General features: G+C 34.6%; 1 protein-coding gene across 3 annotated transcripts in view; it reads left to right on the plus strand.

Moving 5' to 3' along the window:
- LOC124089937 (zinc finger protein 420) overlaps positions 1 to 20,166 on the plus strand; it is a 100,676-nt gene that overhangs the window by 12,129 nt on the left and 68,381 nt on the right. For 2 of the 3 annotated variants that reach the window (XM_046440206.2, XM_046440207.2), the window contains exon 3: positions 2,401 to 5,649. In XM_046440206.2, the coding sequence (XP_046296162.1) occupies positions 2,480 to 3,943 (1,464 nt within the window). In that variant the 5' untranslated portion in view covers positions 2,401 to 2,479 and the 3' untranslated portion in view covers positions 3,944 to 5,649. Of the gene's footprint in view, positions 1 to 2,400; positions 5,650 to 20,166 lie in introns of those variants that run through there. The other variant, XM_046440208.2, reaches the window with a different exon arrangement.

Genomic DNA, 20,166 nt, shown 5'->3' on the forward strand with positions numbered 1-20,166 from the left:
TTAAGTTAGTCATTATTTATCTTTATGCTTTCTAGCTTCAAATCGTTTGTGCATAGTTTCCACTTTAATTCCCTTTGACTTGGTGGATTTGTACCTTCATAAAAATATCTTTCAGTGAAGTTTTATAAAGTAAAGGAATAAGTACATGTGGTCTGCCTACCCTTTCTCAGAGAAAACATGTCTTCTTTTTACAGAAATCTTATTTTTAGAAATTTACTTTTAAGGATAAATTTTAAAAATCATTTAATTAGACACTTAATAAATTTTGCATGTGCCAAGGTTAAAACAGACATTTTTGCCTTCATGAATCTCAGCTTTATTATAACAGACAGACATTAAGGAAACATTCAAATAGGAAAATCTCAATTGTAGGGTACAAATGTGTAATTATCCATTACAAAAACAGAACACAAAGGTAGGGGAGGAAGATCCAAAGAAGTAATGGCAGGGTGTCATATTTAAGACATTTCAGGAAATATCTTGATTAGGTTATGCCATTCAACAGAGACCTGTATGACCACCAGAACTTGCAAGGCCAAGAGAGGATGGGGGAAACATTTTAGGCAGATGAAATCATGGTGGGTGGGCTTCTACATTTTCATTCATTTGTAGATCTGAGACCAGTGTAGCTATAGCTTATTGTTAGGAGGAGGACAATATCCCATTGAAGAGGCAGGCAGGAGGACTCAGAATTTCTAAGACCAAGTTAAGGAATGTAGGTGTTATTCTAAGGACAGTGGGAAACCACTGAAACATTTTGAACAGAATAGTTCCAAGCTAAAATTCATTCTGGCTGCTAAGAGTGGAAAACTGAAAATGTAGCCAGCTAGATAAAATGATGTTTTAGAGTACAAGTAAAAGATGATTGTGGCTTGGATTAGCTGCAGACAGTCGATTTAAAGAACAATTTCAAACAATATTTAATCCTGGTCTTAATAAGACCAATGTATGAGCATTGCAGGAAGAGACCAGTTTTGGAATGTTTTCACCTTTTGGGGCTTGAGTAGAACCTAATGTCTTCAAATCTGTTTCCTTTTCTAGTATCTAATATTATGGCAAGTAAATCTTACAAAATAATAGTTACCAAACACTATGTAGTGACTTCAAAACATTCAATAATTGTCAGAGTCACCTGTTTCTTCTTTGTAATCTTCTAATCATTCCGCACTCTTACATTCTTTTCTCTTCTCTTTAACTTTAAAATGAGATTCTCAGTTACTCTGCTATACCTTTGCTGTGTCTCTCTTTTTTTCTCCAAAAGTTAACTTCTTGGGGCTGGGGATGTGGCTCAAGCGGTAACACGCTTGCCTGGCATGCGCGGGGCGCTGGGTTTGATCCTCAGCACCACATAAAAATAAAGTAAAGATGTTGTGTCCACCAAAAACTGAAAAATAAATATTAAAACATTTTCTCTCTCTCTCTCTCTAAAAAAAAAAAAAAAAGTTTAACTTCTTAAATTTCCAAGACAAACATTGCTTTCATCAAATTACACAAACAAACCACAGAGGAATCATCCTCCTCTATTGCTCATTCCATATTCATTTGGCACATTACTCAGCAGTTTTCATCTGGCATCTGCCTCATCTAGAGTACCTTTCTACTTCCCTCAGTTTATTTGAAAATTATGTTTGTTACTTAACCATCTATCCCTGATTTTCATTTTCTTTATTTCTTTTTTTTCTTTTTGGTACCAGGAATTGAACCCAGGGGTACTTAACCACAACTCCAGTCCTTTTTTTAAATATTTTATTTAGAGACAGGGTCTCACTAAGTTGCTTAGGGCCTCTCTTAGTTGTTGAGGCTGACCTTGAACTCATGATCCTCCTGCCCCAGGCTCCTCCCAAGTTGCTGGGATTAAAGGCATGTGCCCAACTTATCCCTGATTTCCCCCCATGTGTGTTATTATGTTTTTTTATGGACACATAAAATGCCTTTATTTTTATGTGGTGCTGAGGGGTCCCTCCCATGCTAGGCGAGCGCTCTACCGCTGAGCCACAATCCCAGACTCATGTGTATTATTTAACGATGCAAACAACCCTAAAATATATATCATAATTACGCTAATTTTTAAGTATATATTACACTAGATCATCCTCCAAAAATAGTAGGATGGGGTAGTACATCTGTTTATTTATCAGTCTTCCCAAATGTGCAGGGAATTTTTATCCTTATTTTTTATACTGAAATAGTGGAACAACTCACTTAATTTGTTTTCCTAAATACCTCCTTTACTTTTCAATGTGATTTTTTCTCATTCTGCTTTCCTGATGTATCTCACATTGCCCAATAATATTTAAGAACTGCATAAGCTGCCTAGTTAAGTCTTTCATATTTACTATAAAATTTTCATTTCTCCCAAAACATCAAAAAGTGAATGTTTGCTTTTATATTTTCTTTCAGACTGTCAATCAAGGTTGAGAACAAGAAATTATTTCTGAAAGAGGATATGTATGGAATAGAATCATCCTGATGGGAGATAATGGAAAAACTTACAAAATACAGCATTGAGTATTCAAGTTTCAGAGGTGATTGGGATTATAAAAGCCAGTTTGAGAGAAAACAGGGATCTCAGGAAGGACATTTCAGTCATATGATTTTTACTCCTGAAGACATGCCCACTTTCAGTAACCAGCATCAGACCATTCACACTGATGAGAAACTCCTTGAATGTAAGGAATGTGGGAAAGATTTTAGTTTCGTATCAGTCCTTATACGACATCAGCGAATTCACACTGGTGAAAAACCTTATGAATGTAAAGAGTGTGGCAAGGCCTTTGGTAGTGGTGCAAATCTTGCATATCATCAAAGAATTCACACTGGTGAGAAGCCTTATGAGTGTAAGGAATGTGGAAAGGCCTTTGGTAGCGGCTCAAACCTTACTCACCACCAAAGAATTCATACCGGTGAGAAACCGTATGAATGTAAGGAGTGTGGGAAAGCCTTTAGTTTTGGATCGGGCCTTATTCGACATCAAATCATTCACAGTGGTGAAAAGCCTTATGAGTGTAAAGAATGTGGGAAGTCCTTTAGTTTCGAATCAGCCCTCACTCGACATCACAGAATTCACACAGGTGAGAAACCTTATGAATGTAAGGATTGTGGGAAAGCCTTTGGCAGTGGTTCAAACCTTACTCAGCATCAGAGAATCCATACTGGGGAGAAACCTTATGAATGTAAAGCATGTGGAATGGCATTTAGTAGTGGTTCTGCACTCACACGGCATCAGAGGATTCATACAGGTGAGAAACCATACATATGTAATGAGTGTGGGAAGGCCTTTAGTTTTGGATCAGCCCTTACTCGACATCAAAGAATTCACACTGGTGAGAAACCTTATGTATGTAAGGAATGTGGAAAGGCTTTTAATAGTGGCTCAGATCTCACTCAACACCAGAGAATCCACACTGGTGAGAAACCCTATGAGTGTAAAGAATGTGAGAAAGCTTTTAGAAGTGGTTCAAAACTTATTCAGCATCAAAGAATGCATACGGGGGAGAAGCCCTATGAATGTAAGGAATGTGGCAAAGCCTTCAGTAGTGGTTCAGATCTTACTCAACATCAGCGAATTCATACTGGTGAGAAACCATATGAATGTAAAGCATGTGGGAAGGCTTTTGGTAGTGGCTCAAAACTTATTCAACACCAGCTAATTCATACTGGGGAAAAACCTTATGAATGTAAAGAATGTGGAAAGTCCTTTGGTAGTGGCTCAGCTCTTAATAGACACCAAAGAATACATACTGGTGAGAAACCTTATGCATGTAAGGAATGTGGGAAGGCTTTCCGTAGTGGCTCCAGCCTTTGTCAACACCAGAGAATTCACACTGGTGAGAAACCTTATAAATATAAGAATTATGGGAACGCTTTTGGGAAGGGTTCAGAGTTCCAACAACATGAGAAAAGTCATAATGGTGAGAAGTTCTGTGAATTAGGAATTCTATGAATTGAGGGCTAGGGATGTGTGAACACTTACTAAGCATGTGTGAAGTCCTGGGTTTAATCCCCAGCACAAAGGAAATTCTATGAACTGAAACTAAGTGGTAAAGTAAGGAATTTCAGCATATGACAAAAGAAAATTCATACTGGTGAAAATCTCTACAAATGTAATTAAGGCATAAATGCCTCCCACATGCTTAATAGGTCAGTAAGCCTAAGATAAATCATAGTGGGGAAAATCACTGGATAAAATAAATATTTGAAGATCTTTATCTATATTCATTCTTTATAACTGTCAAAAAATTCATACTTGTGAATATTAAAATTTTTTTTAATATTGTATTTTTACATTATTTTAAATATTGAAAAATTTTACTTTTGGTTTAACTCTATTACTTTTAAAACTAAATGTAATTATGCTATGCTGTATCCAACCTTTAATATTCTTTGTATGTAAGTATATTGTTAATAAATTATTGTATTTTTAAGTATTCACTTGTCTTTATCAAACCACTGTTTTGTCAAATATTGACATTTTTACCATTATAAACATTTACCTTGATGTTCCCTTTTGAATGTGTTTGCATTATTTGTTTATCATTCATTTCAGAGATAATGTATGGATCTCTTCTGCTTGTAAAAGATTTATACATCTCTTTATATAAAGATTTTTACTTCTCTTTGACCATCATTTCTGATCTCAGTTCTTCCCTGATGTTAGTCAACTTATAGATTCTTTTTTATATCCATACATGATATAATTTTTGTCTAGGTGAGCATGATTAGAGTCCTTCAGAGGCTTTTTGTATGGATTTTATAATTGTGCCTAACACATAATAAATATTTGGTTAATATTAGCAATAATAATTGTTATACTCTCAAGCTATATTATTGTTTGTGGAAAAGCTTTTGACCATGTACCATATGTTAAGCAACAACAAATACATCATAATGGAGAAAAATGTTCATGTAAATTAATATAGGAGAGTTTGATCACCATGTATTCCTTTTTGAATAAAAATAATTCACCCTAAAGAAAAATATGAGATTATAAAGTATTAGAGGACAAAAGCAACATAAAATTAATACTAGGATGGAAATAAAAATTTAACTATGGTAGTCCTTCCATAAAAAAATCTGAATACTATTTCAGTGCCAATCTGCATCAATCTTTAGTTAAAAATAATACCAAGATAAAATTGCATTTTTGTTTGAAATAAATGTTAGCAAAATCAGTGAGGACCTGCCAGATCTTACACTGAGGAAATTTTATAGCTCTAAGCCCATCACTGTTTGAATATGAAACAGATTATGAGTAAAGAAACTAACCATAAAAATTCAAGAAGTTGGAAAAAGAATAGCAATGAAAACACCAAGGATAATGAAAAGTAAAAGTGAAGAAAAAATATAGTAAAGAAAAAAATAAATGAGATTAATTATCACAATGTGTTGCTTTTGGGGGGGGAAACAAGAATATAATTGCAGATAATATAAAAGTATGCTGGTTGCAGTGGCACTTGCCTATAATCCCAACAACTTGGGAGGCAGAGGCAGGAGGATAACAAGTTCACAAATATCTTTCTCAAAGTCAGCCTCAGCAATTCAGCCAGGCCCTAAACAACTTAGAGGAAAACAAAGGGGGCAGAGGGCTGGAGATGTGACTCAGTGGTTAAGCACCCCTGGGTTTAATCTCTGCTACAAAAAAAAAAAAGAAATATAAAAATGTGTGTATTATATGTATATATGTATATATATATAAGTATACAACAGTATATATGATATGTACTATTAGTATGTTGTATAATATTAGTATCTTATATACATACTAATAGTATTTATATTATATATATATACATACTAATAGTGTGTATATATGTATATGTATGTATATATATATATGGTAAATGAAGTTAGATGAAGAACATTATGAAAGAGGAAAGGGTATGGTTCCAGGTTTAGAGATTTTATGGGTTATATATTATTATTACATGTAACTTTCAATGCCATATATTGTAAGACATGTCATTTTTATTATATTCTCAATATTTTAAAGCTGCAGATTGGTGCTGAAGTTGTGGCTCAGTTATAGGGTGCTTGCTTAGCATGTGTAAGGCACTGGGTTCAATTCTCAGCACTGCACATAAATAAATAATATAAAGGTCCATTGATAACTGAAAAATATTTTTTTAAACTGTGCTGATTAATCTGTAATACATAATACATTTAATCCCAATTTCAGAGATCTTAAAAAATTGGATAAAAGTAAATTTTAGAACTGATAAACCATGTTTCATTTTCTTTATATTTCAAATTTTGTTGCTATAAGAGCATGTAATTGACTTTTAATTTTCAATCTCTGAATATGTATTATTATCTCTACTCATATTCTTAACCATTATTCTTCTATATTTATTTGAAGGAGAGACATTCATTTCATTTGCTGTTTCACAAATATCTTTCTCTTGGGCTGGAGTTGTAGCTCAGTGGCAGAGCGCTTGCCTAGCATGTGTGAGGCACTGAGTTCAATCCTCAGCACCACATAAAAATAAAAACAAAGGCATGCTATCCATCTACAACTACTAAAAAGTCTAAAAAAATTTTATCTTGATTTTCTTCACACTTTCAATTGTTTTTATTTACTTTATTCTAAGTTCACAAGTACATTTCATTATTAATTCGTTTTTTGTTTTTATTGTGTTTTCTTGAATGCTTAGGTATAGTCCTTTGCAGTCTCAAATTGCAAGCACTTTAGGTGAAAGATTTTCTTTGAATATTGCTAGAGCCCCTAAATTTTATTAACATCTAGATAATTCTTGTTTTAATTTTGAATTCTTTTTTATTCACTGGTTACCTGTGTGTGTGTGTGTGTGTGTTTTCAATTTTTCAAAAATTTGCTCTGAATAAGATTTAGCCAATGGAGTTATGTGTGAACTATAAAAAGACTATTAACAAGTTAAATCATTAACACCCTTTGCAACCAAAGTTTGGCTATATATATATATATATATATATATATATATATATATATATGCATATTATGTAAAGTAATATATATTCTCTGTAATACAGAGTTCTAGGAAATTGTTTCATATGTAGCTTGTCAACATTACATAGTCTCTGGTTATTTCATTCTGAAAAATGTGAAGTATACTTTTTCAAGGACTCCTGTGAAAGAGAGGTTTTTACTTTTGATATATTTTTCACTACTTAAGCTTAAAATTCATTTGTAATGATGTTGAATTCCAATTTTTCTAATGTTAAGTTGAAAAAAAATCCTGCTTTGATTTAATCATGATCTGAATAATGATGATTGCATGCAGACACCTACTTCAGATCTATTGCTTAGGACTGGAACAGATCATCTGCTTCCTACATGCCGGAATAACACTCAAATCTTTGCCTTTAAATTATTCTGCTCTTCATTTTATTCTACCTGATTGCACAACTATTCTTGTTGGGTGTCCTGGATTCTAGCTCCTATTATACAGAAGCACCCTAAAATGATCATCATGATTTTGTCTGAGGTAGTGTTTAAGTTCTCTGATGACTCTAAATCTGCAGAAGAACTAACCGAACAAAAAAATTACATATATGATTACATACACAAATTACATATACTTATACAACTATATATATAGGAAAAGTGGTAAATTTTACTACAGGAAAGATTTCTGCCAATTAAAAATAGCATAGAGCTTTTCAGCCAGAACCACAGTCTTACAGTAGTTCACCAAAATGAACACACAGGGAAAGAGGAGAAGAACCAGATATATGTTCTCTAGACCTTTTAGAAAACATGGAGTTATTCCTTTGGCCACATATATGGGCACCTACAAGCAAGGTGACATCATAGACATTAAGGGAATGAATACTGTTCAAAAAGGAACGCCCCACAAACGCTACCATGGCAAAACTAGGAGTTTACAGTATTAACCAGCATACGTTGGCACTGTTGTAAACAGCAAGTTAAGGACAATATTCTTGCCAAGAGAATTATTGTGTATATTGAGCATATAAAGTACTCTTAAAGAGCCAAGACAGCTTCCTGAAACGCATGAAGGAAAATGATCAGAAAAAGAAGGAAGCTAAAAAGAAAGGTGCCTGGGTTCAGCTGAATCACCAGTCTGTTCCACACAAGAGAAGCCCAGTTTGTGAGAAAATGGAAAGGAGCCTAAACTGCTGGAACTTTCCCTATGACTCCAAGGCCCCTGAACTGTTAAAAAAAAAAAGGTAAAAAACCAAAAATATGAAACATTGATATTAATTTATAATCCATTAAAATGATATTAATTTATAATCAGTTAAAATGACCAATAACTTGATGGGGAAGGAGAAAAATTCTTAGTAACAGATATACCTTTTAAATATTTTTAATAATTGATTTGTTTCCCTTATAACATAGGACAAATGAAATGACAATGAAAATTGTTTTCCTGTCTTGTTTCATCAAAAGGGTTTTGTTTTTGTTTTTTGTTTCCAGGGATTGAACCCAGAGGTACTTAAGCACTGAGCCATATCCCCAGACCTTTGTATTTTTTGTTTTGAGACAGGGTCTTGCTAAATTGCTTAGGGCTTCACAAAATTGCTGAAGCTGGTTTTGAACTTGGAATCCTCCTGCCTCAGCATGCCAAGTTGTTGGGATTACAGGCATGCACCATCACACCCACCAAGGCTATCTTTTTTAAAACAAATTTTCCTCTTAAAAAAAAAAAATTAGTGCTGGGCACAGTGGTACATACCTGTAATCCCAGTGGCTTGGGAAGCTGAGGCAGGAGGATCGTGAGTTCAAAGCCAGCCTCAGCAATGGTGAGGTGCTTAGCTACTCAATGAGACCCTGTCTCTAAATAAAAAAGAGGGCTTGTGGCTCAGTGGTTGAGTACCCCTGAGTTCAATCCTTGGTACCAAAAACCAAAGGATATCATTTTCTTCTCTACCCATTCTTGACTTTGGAACACCTTTTAGACATATTTTAAATATTTGGGATGCCTTTTGTTTATTGTTTTCCTTATAGTTTTCATATATTTGATGTCTCTGAGTTCTGTGACAACATTGTGAACCCTACTTCCGATGGACTATTTTGGCATGCGCCAGCAGCCATTATCCTACTTTTTTCTTTCTTGAAGAATATTGTTCTTTTTCAAAATCTCTGTAGTGTTCTCTGGTTTCTTCTTAAATGTGGCCTGTTCTACTGTAAACATTACATACAGTATTGTTTCATTTTTGCTGAGAAAATGTTTTAGGGACTTTAACAAAGTATTGTTTCAGGAGGCATTATTATTCTGTTTTATTAGAAATCTGTGTCACAGACTAATCTCCCTCCTTTGAATTGCAGAGTTTTATGTGTTGTTTTTCTGTGTCTACTAGTACCTATACAAGAAGTTATGAATAAGTTTTGACAGATGACATGGCCTACTAAAATTCCTAGTATTTTTCACATAATTGAGATAGATTCTATAATATTATATGAAGGTCTTTCTTAAAATTTTTCTTTTCCCCTAAAATAAAATATAATTCAAAATGTGAAAAAAAAATTCCCAGAATAAAAAAAGGAAGTCTAGAATTTTATAACTTTCTTTGTCTGCAAATACAGGCAATCTTATATCTCATTTTACATTAAATATATTGGAAATTATTATACTTTTCTATTGTTGACTTAGTACCTCCAGAAAATGTTATAATTTAATAATTTATTAATTTATACCCACTAAGCATTAGATGGAAATTTGAGAACCCAAATCTTGATGTCTAGTATTCTTTCCATTATAGTATACTGTTTATACAGTTAGTCTCAGAAAACATTGGAACAGGAAATTATACCTTTGTGTAAGGATGGAACTGAGGACAAGAAGACTATAATTTGTATCTAAATTTAGAGAGATAACAGAATTTCTCTGTCTGGATTTTAGCCCAAAAAGATGCATTAGGGGGACATAGTTCTTTTCTTAGAAATTAACATAGAACAACTTTAAGGGGAGTAATGTGGAGGCTAGGAGTCAACCTTGAGATGACTCTGATCACAATTTAATTCCTTTTGAATTTATTGTTCCACGGAAAAACTTTGGGTTACTCAGAAGAAAGAAGGAGTAATAGAGGAAGGAGCTTCTGGGTAGCCACTTACAAACAGGTTCAGGTCCCTGGAGTCCAACCTTCTATCACTACAGGAATCTGAGGGGCCAGGCTTAGTCAAAGAATGGGATTTGTGCGTTCTCCAATCCACATTGGGTGTTGAGGGGGGATTTGTAGATGGGGAAAATGAACAGGGTTGGAGCAGGGGAAAGGATGGTCATTTGAATCAGTAATTAGTTCTGTTCACTGTGGTGCCAGCAACCTTGCCTTGACTCTGCCCTTTTGAATTCCAGGGAGGAATGTGTATCTCTTGTCATGGAAAGCCACAACTCAGGCAAGGTGATTCATCCCCTCTCCTTCCTGAAATATGTTGTTTTCCCGGGACATATGAACATTTGTTTTCATGATCCTGACCTTTCTTGGGCAGGAAAGTCCTACCCAGAACCTCCTAAACATTTTTGCCCATTCCAGTCACACAGCCCAGGGCTCTCCCTTTTAATCTTCCATCTAATTGTTAAAAAAAAAAAAAAGTTATTCTTTCTATTAAACTCCTTGGTTTATGTGGGGCCAGGAATCTTGATAGGACCCCAAATCCTACATGGTGGTTCTGACCTAATTGAAAATTGATGAGACAGAGCTCAGTACTTAGGCGAGAGCTCATTAGGGAAAGCCATGAATACTAATTAGTCTGTTTTCTGTTGCTAAAATAAGTCTCAAGTCTGGATAATATATGAAGAAAGGAGGCTTATTTAACTTACTTTTGGAGGCTGAAAAGTTCAACATTAGGGATCCTCATTGTTCTGCCTCTAGTGAGGGTCTCCCTGGCTGCATCACAACATGGAGATGGCATCATGATGGGAGCATGTCTGAGAGGGAGTTAGCAGTCACACCGTAAGTTAGGAAGCAAGAGTGATTCAAGGTCCAGGCCTGCTCTTTATATAACAGCTAATTCTCATGGTATCTAGACCCATGAAAGCTAGAATTCTTGTAATCCCAAGCCCTTTTTACTTTTTATTTTGAGACAAAGTCTTGGTAAGTTGTTCAGGGTCTTGCTTATTTGATGAGGCTGGCCCCAAACTTAAATCCCTCTGCCTCAGCCTCCCCAGTTGATGGAATTACAGATGTGCACTACCACGCCCAGCAAGAACTGGAATTCTTGACAGAAAGTATGAATCCATCGATGAAGTTGATGCCCATGGCTTATTTAACTCCCCAAATCCTTACCTCATAAAGGTTCTACCACCTCACCACCACCATAATGGGGACCAGGCTTCCAGTACACAAATCTCAAGGGGTTATATTCATCTACATAACAACCAAAGCACCATGCTATTCTCCATTGAGTAAGATTTCCCAGGAAGAGAAGATAGAAGATGGTGTTGATAGGGTCCTTTTTGCGAAACTGTCACCATCTTTCATTAGTTTTTCTTTAAGCAAAGATGAAATTTACATTTGATGGTGAATGGTTACAAGAAGGATCTGCTTAAGGCTTATGTTGTGGGGAATCATATGAGAATTCAGGCCACTCATTTTTATGATGTGCATGCTTCACCTGGAAATGCTGTTTAAAGACTTGTCACAAGAAGAGATAAATACATTAAAGTATGCCGTAAAAATGAACCAAGATTGGGGCTAGGACTGGGGCTCAGTGGTAGAGCGCTTGCCTAGCATATGTGAGGCACTGGGTTTGATCCTCAGCACCATATATGAATAAAATAAAGGTCCATCAACATCTAAAAAAATGTGTAAAATGAACCAAGATCTTCTAAAACCTCAGTTCTATGCAGATTTGCTATGATGAAGATAAATTCATTTTCATCAGACATTATATGTTGGAATATCAATGAAATATCATAAAAAGCAATGTTTTCCCCTCACTCATTCAGCCCGTCTCTCCAAGGCAGTTTCTCCCAGATTTCCAATTATTCTGTTATCGATGAAACAAATATAGCTGTTACCCGTTGATCTCCCCAGTTTAGTGATGGCTTGTCCATACCCTACCCCAGCCACATTCCCAACAAACTCAAAGCTCTGAAATTTATTTTAAATTAGTATTTTACACTCAATATTACTGTCTGAAAATGGAAAACTAACTCAGAGTAGCCAGTGAACTTAACAATAGTAACAACTGGGGAATCAGAACTATTAGGTATTAAGATAAACCTATAATAATTAAAAGTGTAGCCTGCAGTAGAAACATAATACATTACTAGAATTACTTAAAACTCCAGCTATAGACCCAAATAAATAAGGAAAGGTTATAAATGATGATAAAAGTATTTTCACACACGCACACACCTTGTCATGTTACCAGACAGACCTAGAACTTCTGGGCTCAAGGGATCCTCCTTCCTCAACCTCCACAGTAGCTGGGACTACAGACCCACAGCACTACACCCAATTAAATAAGGCATTTTGGATTATTTAATGTGATTTTAAAATGTTACAAATCTTGAGGTTTAGATTTATTATTTCATATTTATTTATGTGTTACATAAAGATTTTCCAGGAAATATTTTTAGCAGCCGTAATAAGGTAAAAATAAAACAAACTTTCATCTATATTTATTCTAAAAGTGTGAAAGCATCATCCACAGTTATCTCAATAATTCAAAGTGAACTGGCTAGGGGCATAGCTTGGTGGTACAGTGCTTGCCTCACATGTGTAAGGCCTTGTGTTTCAGCCCCAGTAACACCACCAAAAAATAAAAGGAAAACTTACAGATTTATAGTGTATAGGACTTCAGGCTACAACCTTAATAATGACATTAAAATCAGAAATGGAGAGATTGACATCATGTGGCTCCTTATGTGATATTGTAAGATAGACAAAATATGTCCCAAAAATATTTAGCCTGAATTCAAATATAGGGAAATAATTTAAAATATATGTAGAAGGACATTCTGGGGACTAAAAATATGGAATTGTGAAATATAAAGCTATAAAGTATAAAAAGAGACTAATGAGATAGATAACTAAATGTAGCATATGATTTTTGTATCTTGGATTTTAAAAGCTTTGAGAAAAATTTAAATATGTACATATATTAGATCATAATATTGTGCAATTGTTATATCTCCTAACTACATTTATTCTGTCATGGTCATCTTAGAGAACATCCAGTTCATAGGACATGTGTGCTATAACAGTACTCTCTGCAACTTTCTCAAATGGTCATTACACACACACATACACACACACACAGAAATAGCAAGAAAAAAGAGAAAATTTGTAATAGGAAATGTATTAAAAATGATAAGTCTAGGTGAAGGGTATATATGTTTATTGTATTATTCCTGTAATTTCCCTATGCTTGACATTTCTAAAAACTTTTAGGAAAATAAATGTATAGCATAAATCAATAGTTGAAACTTTGTAATTCAGGTAGTTACAGACAGATAATGAATCAAAGGAATTAAATGAAAAACTTAAATGTAGACCTAGCAGTTCAGAAATTAATTCATACAGTAAACATGATATTTAATATTAATCTGCAAAATATAGATTATCCATTAAATGCCCTTGTGTAATTGGGCACTCAAGGAAGAGATTTAAAAACTTAATTCCTAATACACAGTCTAAAGAAAAATTAAATGCAAATGAAACAGAAGTTTAGAGAATTAAGAAATGAAACAAAAGTTTAGAGAATACATTGAGGAAAAATAGTGTAAATTGTAGGAATATATCTATTTTTGCTTGGCAAAATTATAAAGGAAACACTATTGAAAGTCAAAATATAAATCCCAGAATGGGAAAAATTTTTTTCCCCACAATTTTTATCACAAAACAGTCTTATTACCTACAAAAAGAGTAATATAAATCATTAAAAACAAAGACAAATAATGACCTACTAGAATATGGGAAAATATATCACAGAAGGAAAACTGCAAGAACTATGAATATATCTTTTATCCTCTTTTGCAATAATATGTGTAATTTAAAAATGTGGTCTCCACACATAAGATTGGCAAGATGAGGACATCTGGTGTCTAATCTTTTAGACATGTTGTAGGCAAATGCGTTCCTAAACATGTTGCTTATGGGTGGCTGAACTGGTATAAGCTAAAGTAAGGAAATAGAGAAATACCTATCAAAATTGAAAATTTCTCCAGGTTTTATGGAGGAATTTATGCAATAGACATTACTAGACATATCCCCAAATATGTAATTTGTGGTACTACTGTTATAGCAATGGACTAGGTAAAGTGATTCAATTATAATAATGAATTGGTTCAATAAATTTTGATACATTTATGTAAGGAAAAATATGCACCAAATTAAAAGAATGATTTATCTTCAAATATGAAACATTTCTTTCATGAAAATAAGAAATATTTTAAGTAATAGGTAGAATAAACTAACGTTTTTGTTTAAAATATATTCATCTGGGGAAATGAACTCAGGCACAGAGATGAACAAATATCCTTTGTGGTAGAAGGTTTTTCCACATTCATTGCATTCACAGAGTTTCTCTCCAGAATGAATTTTCTCTATCTGGCCCAAAGCTTTCCAACATTCCTTATGTTCATAGGGGTTTTCTCTTGAATATTTTTGTGGTGTGCAATGAGTTTTGACATGTGACTGAAAACTTTCCCACATTCTTTACATTCAAAAGGTTTTTCTCCTGCATGAATTTTATTGTAAATTGAGGTTTCTTTTCAGGCTAACTTACAACACTTATAAAGTTTCTCTGTGGTATAAATACTCAAGATGTCTACTGAGGTCCAGCTCCTCTGTGGAGCCTTTCCTACACTGAGCACAACTAAAGGGGACTACTATAATAGAGGATGACCTGCGGCAGGATTTGCCAGCTTTATTATATTTGTGATGTTTCTCTGTTACATTATTTTCCCCAGGATAAAGTAAGTCTAAAGTGTATTTCACACTTGTTCCAAAAGAGTCACATGTATAGAAGCATTTCCTTATAAAATTAATGTCTGAAGTCACAAAAGACATTTTTCCAACATTTAAAAACTCACTGCCTTTTTCCTCTAACATAGTTTTCTCCCTCCCCCAGTATCCCCTCCCTTTTTTCTTTTGTTACTAGGGATTGAACTCACTTTATTTTTTATTTTTTAATTTTTTTTTGATGCTGGGGATTGAACCCAGAGCCTTGGGCTTGCGGGACACTTTAATACTGAGCTATATTCCCAGCTTCATAATTCCAAGTACACATCATGAAGTATATTCAAGTATTCATCTCAAATAGATCCCAAGCATATCACTAGGCTATATAATCCTCACCTTTATAATCCCAAATAGCTGGGATTAAGGTGTATACCACTATGCCCAGCTATCATTGTTTTCTTCAGTATTGCAACTCCTTTTACAAATCTTGCTGTTGTGTTTGCATTTGCTTACCAAATCCCACGTCTTCTTCTAAGACAATATAATGATATCAAATAAAAATTTCCAGCATTGCATTGTTTCTTATTTTTAGAAATAAACTAATGTGGAGTCAATTCTTTGGTTTCAGGGCTTGTCTCCCAAAATGAATGGAATCCCAACTGTAAGTAGTCCATATTGCCTTGGTTTCAGAAAGAAATCTCCTTAGAATTTGTTTTTTTTTTTTTTAAGATTTTTTTTTTTAAAAGAGGGAGTGAGAGAGAGAATTTTTTTTTTAATATTTATTTTTTTAGTTATCGGCGGACACAACATCTTTGTTTTGTATGTGGTGCTGAGGATCGAACCCGGGCCGCACGCATGCCAGGCGAGCGCGCTGCGGCTTGAGCCACATCTCCAGCCCTGTTTTTTTTTTTTTTAAAGCTATATAAGTACCTGATACTTATCTAGTTTTATTTTGTATTCTAGGAGAGAATAAGTTGTATAGAATATGATCTCTATAGCTTTATTTATTGCTACAGGTAACTTAAATGTTCATTATCATCTACTGTGTGCAAAAGAGACCTTATACTTGGAAAATTGGAGAGATGGAATGGCAGAAGAAATGGTTATGTGATTCATTGGAGGCAGGAGGAGGCACAACACAACAGAGATAAGCATGAAAGTTTGGGCATGTAAAATTCAAGCCATCAGTACAGCAACCAGGTAATGACAACATTAAGACTGTTAAGTCTGTTAATGAAGTTGGGACTGGAACGCTATGAGTAATTTGATAGTCATCAATCTATAATGGTAACTAAACCATTAGAGTGGGGGTGTGATGATTCACTGAGAAAAGGACAAGGGACAAGAAGGTAAGTCATCAACAGAATTGAAAGGACAAGCACCATTTGAGAAACAAGCAAAAAAAGAATTCAATAATGGAAGATTGTTTTTAAGTTGTCATACGATTTTAATTTATCTTGGCAAAACAATATGATGATGACAAGGAAATTATTTCAGATATCTTTTAAAAAGTCACAAATTCCAGATTTTAACTCCCCTAGTCTCAAAACAAATCAACAGAAAACTCAAAACTTAATTTGCAAATTAATATATAAGAGAAACATCTTCATTTGAAATATAAATATGAAATTGAGGTATCCACATAACCCATACTTACAGGACTTGTTTACTTGTTTTTCCTATGAAAGACAGATTGAAATTTGAAGCTCAATTCTACACATTTAAATTTTTGTATATTCTAATTTCCCTTTTCTCTTGGTCTTAATCATTTATATATTTTTCTGAATTATCTGTTAAGAGGCATATGATCTACTTTATTTGCATTGCAGAATATGATAGTAAAATAAATACATTATTTAAACCTCACAGTGGATGTTGTCATTTTCTTTTTTTAGTATTTTTTAATTGTCAATGGATATTTTATTTATTTATTTATATGTAGTGCTGAGGATTGGACTCAGGGCCTCACACATGCCAGGCAAGCACTCTACCCTGAGCCACAATTCCAGCCCTTGTCATATCCTGAGATGACCACACTGAGGATGGATAAAAAAATAAGGTATGAAAAATCAGGCTTGTTTAGTAGCTCTAGACAAATCAGGCTGGAAACTCCAAGAAGATAAGTACAAGCACCAATCTTAAGATCCATGAAAAAGCCAACAATAACCACATTGTTTGGAGACACCAATTGTACAAGTATGACCAACAAAATCCTATGGAGCTTCAGTATAGATTTTTAATTTTTTAAAAAATTTAAACTGATGTTTAAAAAATGACAGTGGAATGCAATACAATTCTTATTACACATACACAGCACAATTTTTCATACCTCTGGTTTGTATATAAAGTATGTTCACACCAATTTGTGTCTTCATACATGTACTTTGGATAATGATGTCTATCACATTCCACCATCCTTGCTAACCCCGTGCCCCTTCCCTTCCCACCCCTCTGCCCTATCTAGAGTTCGTCTATTCCTCCCATGCTCCCCCTCCCTACCCGACTATGAATCAGCCTCCTTGTATCAGAGAAAACATTCGGCATTTGGTTTTTGGGGATTGGCTAACTTCACTTAGCATTATCTTCTCTAACTTCATCCATTTACCTGCAAATGCCATGATTTTATTCTCTTTTATTGCTGAGTAATATTCCATTGTGTATATATGCCACATTTTTTTTTATCCATTCATCTACTGAAGGACATCTAGGTTGGTTCCACAGTTTAGCTATTGTGAATTGTGCTGCTATAAACATTGATGTGGCTGTGTCCCTGTAGTATGATGTTTTTTTATCCATCCATTCACCAGTCTCAAAGAAAAGATGGAAGTATAGTACAAGGAACATTTTTGTTTCTTGAACCATTAGAGAGTAAATTACCGACCTAATACCATATCATGCCTGAATACACTCAATGGTCAAGTAAGACATGCTCCTACATAACCATAATACAATTACTACATTCAAGATATTCAGATTCCATTCAAATTTTTACCAATTCTGCCAATAATATCCTTTACAAGAAAGGATCCAGTTCAGAATAAAATTGCCTTTGGATGTCAGGTATCTACCTGCTTTAGTCTGAAACAATTTCTCAATATTGCCTTGATTTTTGTAACCTGGACACTTTTGAGGATTATAAGCCAGTGTGTAGAGAATAGTATGGTTTTCTCTCATGCTTCCTCATGATCAGGTTATGTGTTTTGGAAGGAATTCCACATAAGTGATGTTGCATTCTTCTCAGGATCTACCAGGGGGCACTTGATAACAACATGTCCCATTATTAGGAATATTCTTTTGGATATACCTGCCAGAGTTATACACTGTAAAATTATTTTTTCCTTTGTATTAATAAGGATTCTATGGTGAAATAATATGAGACTATGTAAACATCCCATTCACCCATTCTTTATCAAACTTTCAACTTATATTTGGGTGTGGACTTGAGAGTCCCCATTTCATTCAAAGGTTTATAATCCATTATTATTATTTATTTCAGTGGTCAATTTTGTCCCAGATTTGACAAAGTGGAACTCCTTCTATCTGGCTTCTGTGGATTTTAACAGGTCCTTATAGTTCTTTGAGCCTTCCTTACTTTCTCATACCTGCCATTCCAGGATCTTGTATTTGCCCTGCCCAACATGAGACTTTTCTTCAAAAACCCCTGGTTCCTATTAGAGGGGGGATGATATTTAGAGAACATGATCTGAGTGCTAGTGTACTCACTTGTGTATCACTTCTCCTAGGTCCTTTCAACGGATAAAGCTAATGAATATACTTATATGTGTTTATATATTGCATATACACATTTATATCTATGCTTACTTTTATATCATAAATATGAGGAAAATAATGAATTCACACCAATACTTCCAATTCTAATTTAACACCACCGATTCATTATTCTAGTGTTGTCTCTTCTCTGACAGAAATGCTAGTTCCATTATCCTTAAATATTTATACTTCTGTATATAAACAAATGTGATTGATTCCCCTGGGAGTAACCAATATCACAGTGGCACTGCCATACATGCTCTGGATAGATAACTCTCCTCACTGTGCTTGTGCTTCAGTACACGGCGTTAGGCCATCACGGCTTCCCTGGCATGTGTGCCTACCTTGTTAATCCTCACCGAACAACTTTAGGTTACAGTGGTTAGGAAGAGGAGGGAAAGAAAATCATCTTTCCCAGCTAGGCAGGCAAGATATGCTATGATAAGGACTCAATTCTCTGTTGCTGGCTTTAAAGATGGATTAAAAGGGGATGATCTGGGCTGGGAATGTGGCTCAAGCGGTAGCACGCTCGCCTGGCATGCGTGCAGCCCCGGTTCGATCCTCAGCACCACATACAAAGATGTTGCGTCCTCCGAAAACTAAAAAATATTAAAAAAAAAAAATTCTCTCTCTCTCAAAAAAAAAGGATGATCCAAGCAGCTCTAGAAACAGGAAATAGATTCTTCCTGGACCTTTCCAGAAAATAATGCAGCACTGCTCACACTTTGATTTTAGTCCGGTGAAGCCTGTATTGGGCTTTTGACTTACAGAACTGTAAGATAACAGATCTGCATGACTTTAAGTCACTAATGTTATAGTAAAATTTGTTACAGTAGCAAGAGAAGGCTACTATATTGGCTATTAATATTCAGTAAAAGTTCCAAAGGTACCCACAATTGAAAATATCACTTGTATTTTGGATAAGTAGTACTGGAATAAGTTGAGATCCATATAGAAAAAGTAGGGGTGGGGTTGTGTCTTAGAGGTAGATAGTAGTAGAAGAGACAAAATCTAGAATAGAAGAACAGTAATTACTTCTGGATACAAGGGAAAGAAGTGACTGGGAAGAAGTATAAATGTACTTTCTGGAGCAATGGTATTTTTCTTCGCTTTATTTGTTTTTGGTACTGGAGATTAAACCCAGGGACAATTAACCACTGAGCTACATCTCTAGGCCTTTTTATTTTTAGACAGGGTCTCCTTAAATTGCTTAGGGCCTAAGTTTGCTGAGGCTGGCCTCAAACTTGTAATCCTCCTGCCTCAGCCTCCCAAGCACTGGGATTACAGGCATGCACCATCATACCTGGCCCTTTGATAGTATTTTGATTTGCAAAAGTGAATCTGTCAAAATTCTTCAAGTGGTAAATTTAATATTAATGCATTTTATTGTATGTAAATTTTACCTAAAAAGCTATAACTACATACTAGAACTTTTAGTTAGTGATATGCATGCTAAAGTGTTTAGTGATAAATATACTAATGTCTGTAATTTACTTTGAAATGAATCAAAAAGAATACAGGGCTATAGAATACAGGGCTATAGAC

The sequence above is a fragment of the Marmota monax genome, unplaced genomic scaffold (genome assembly GCF_021218885.2).
Source record: "Marmota monax isolate L192 unplaced genomic scaffold, Marmota_monax_Labrador192_F-V1.1 WCK01_AAM20220418_F8-fsc00228, whole genome shotgun sequence".
NCBI classification, from domain to species: Eukaryota; Metazoa; Chordata; class Mammalia; order Rodentia; family Sciuridae; genus Marmota; species Marmota monax.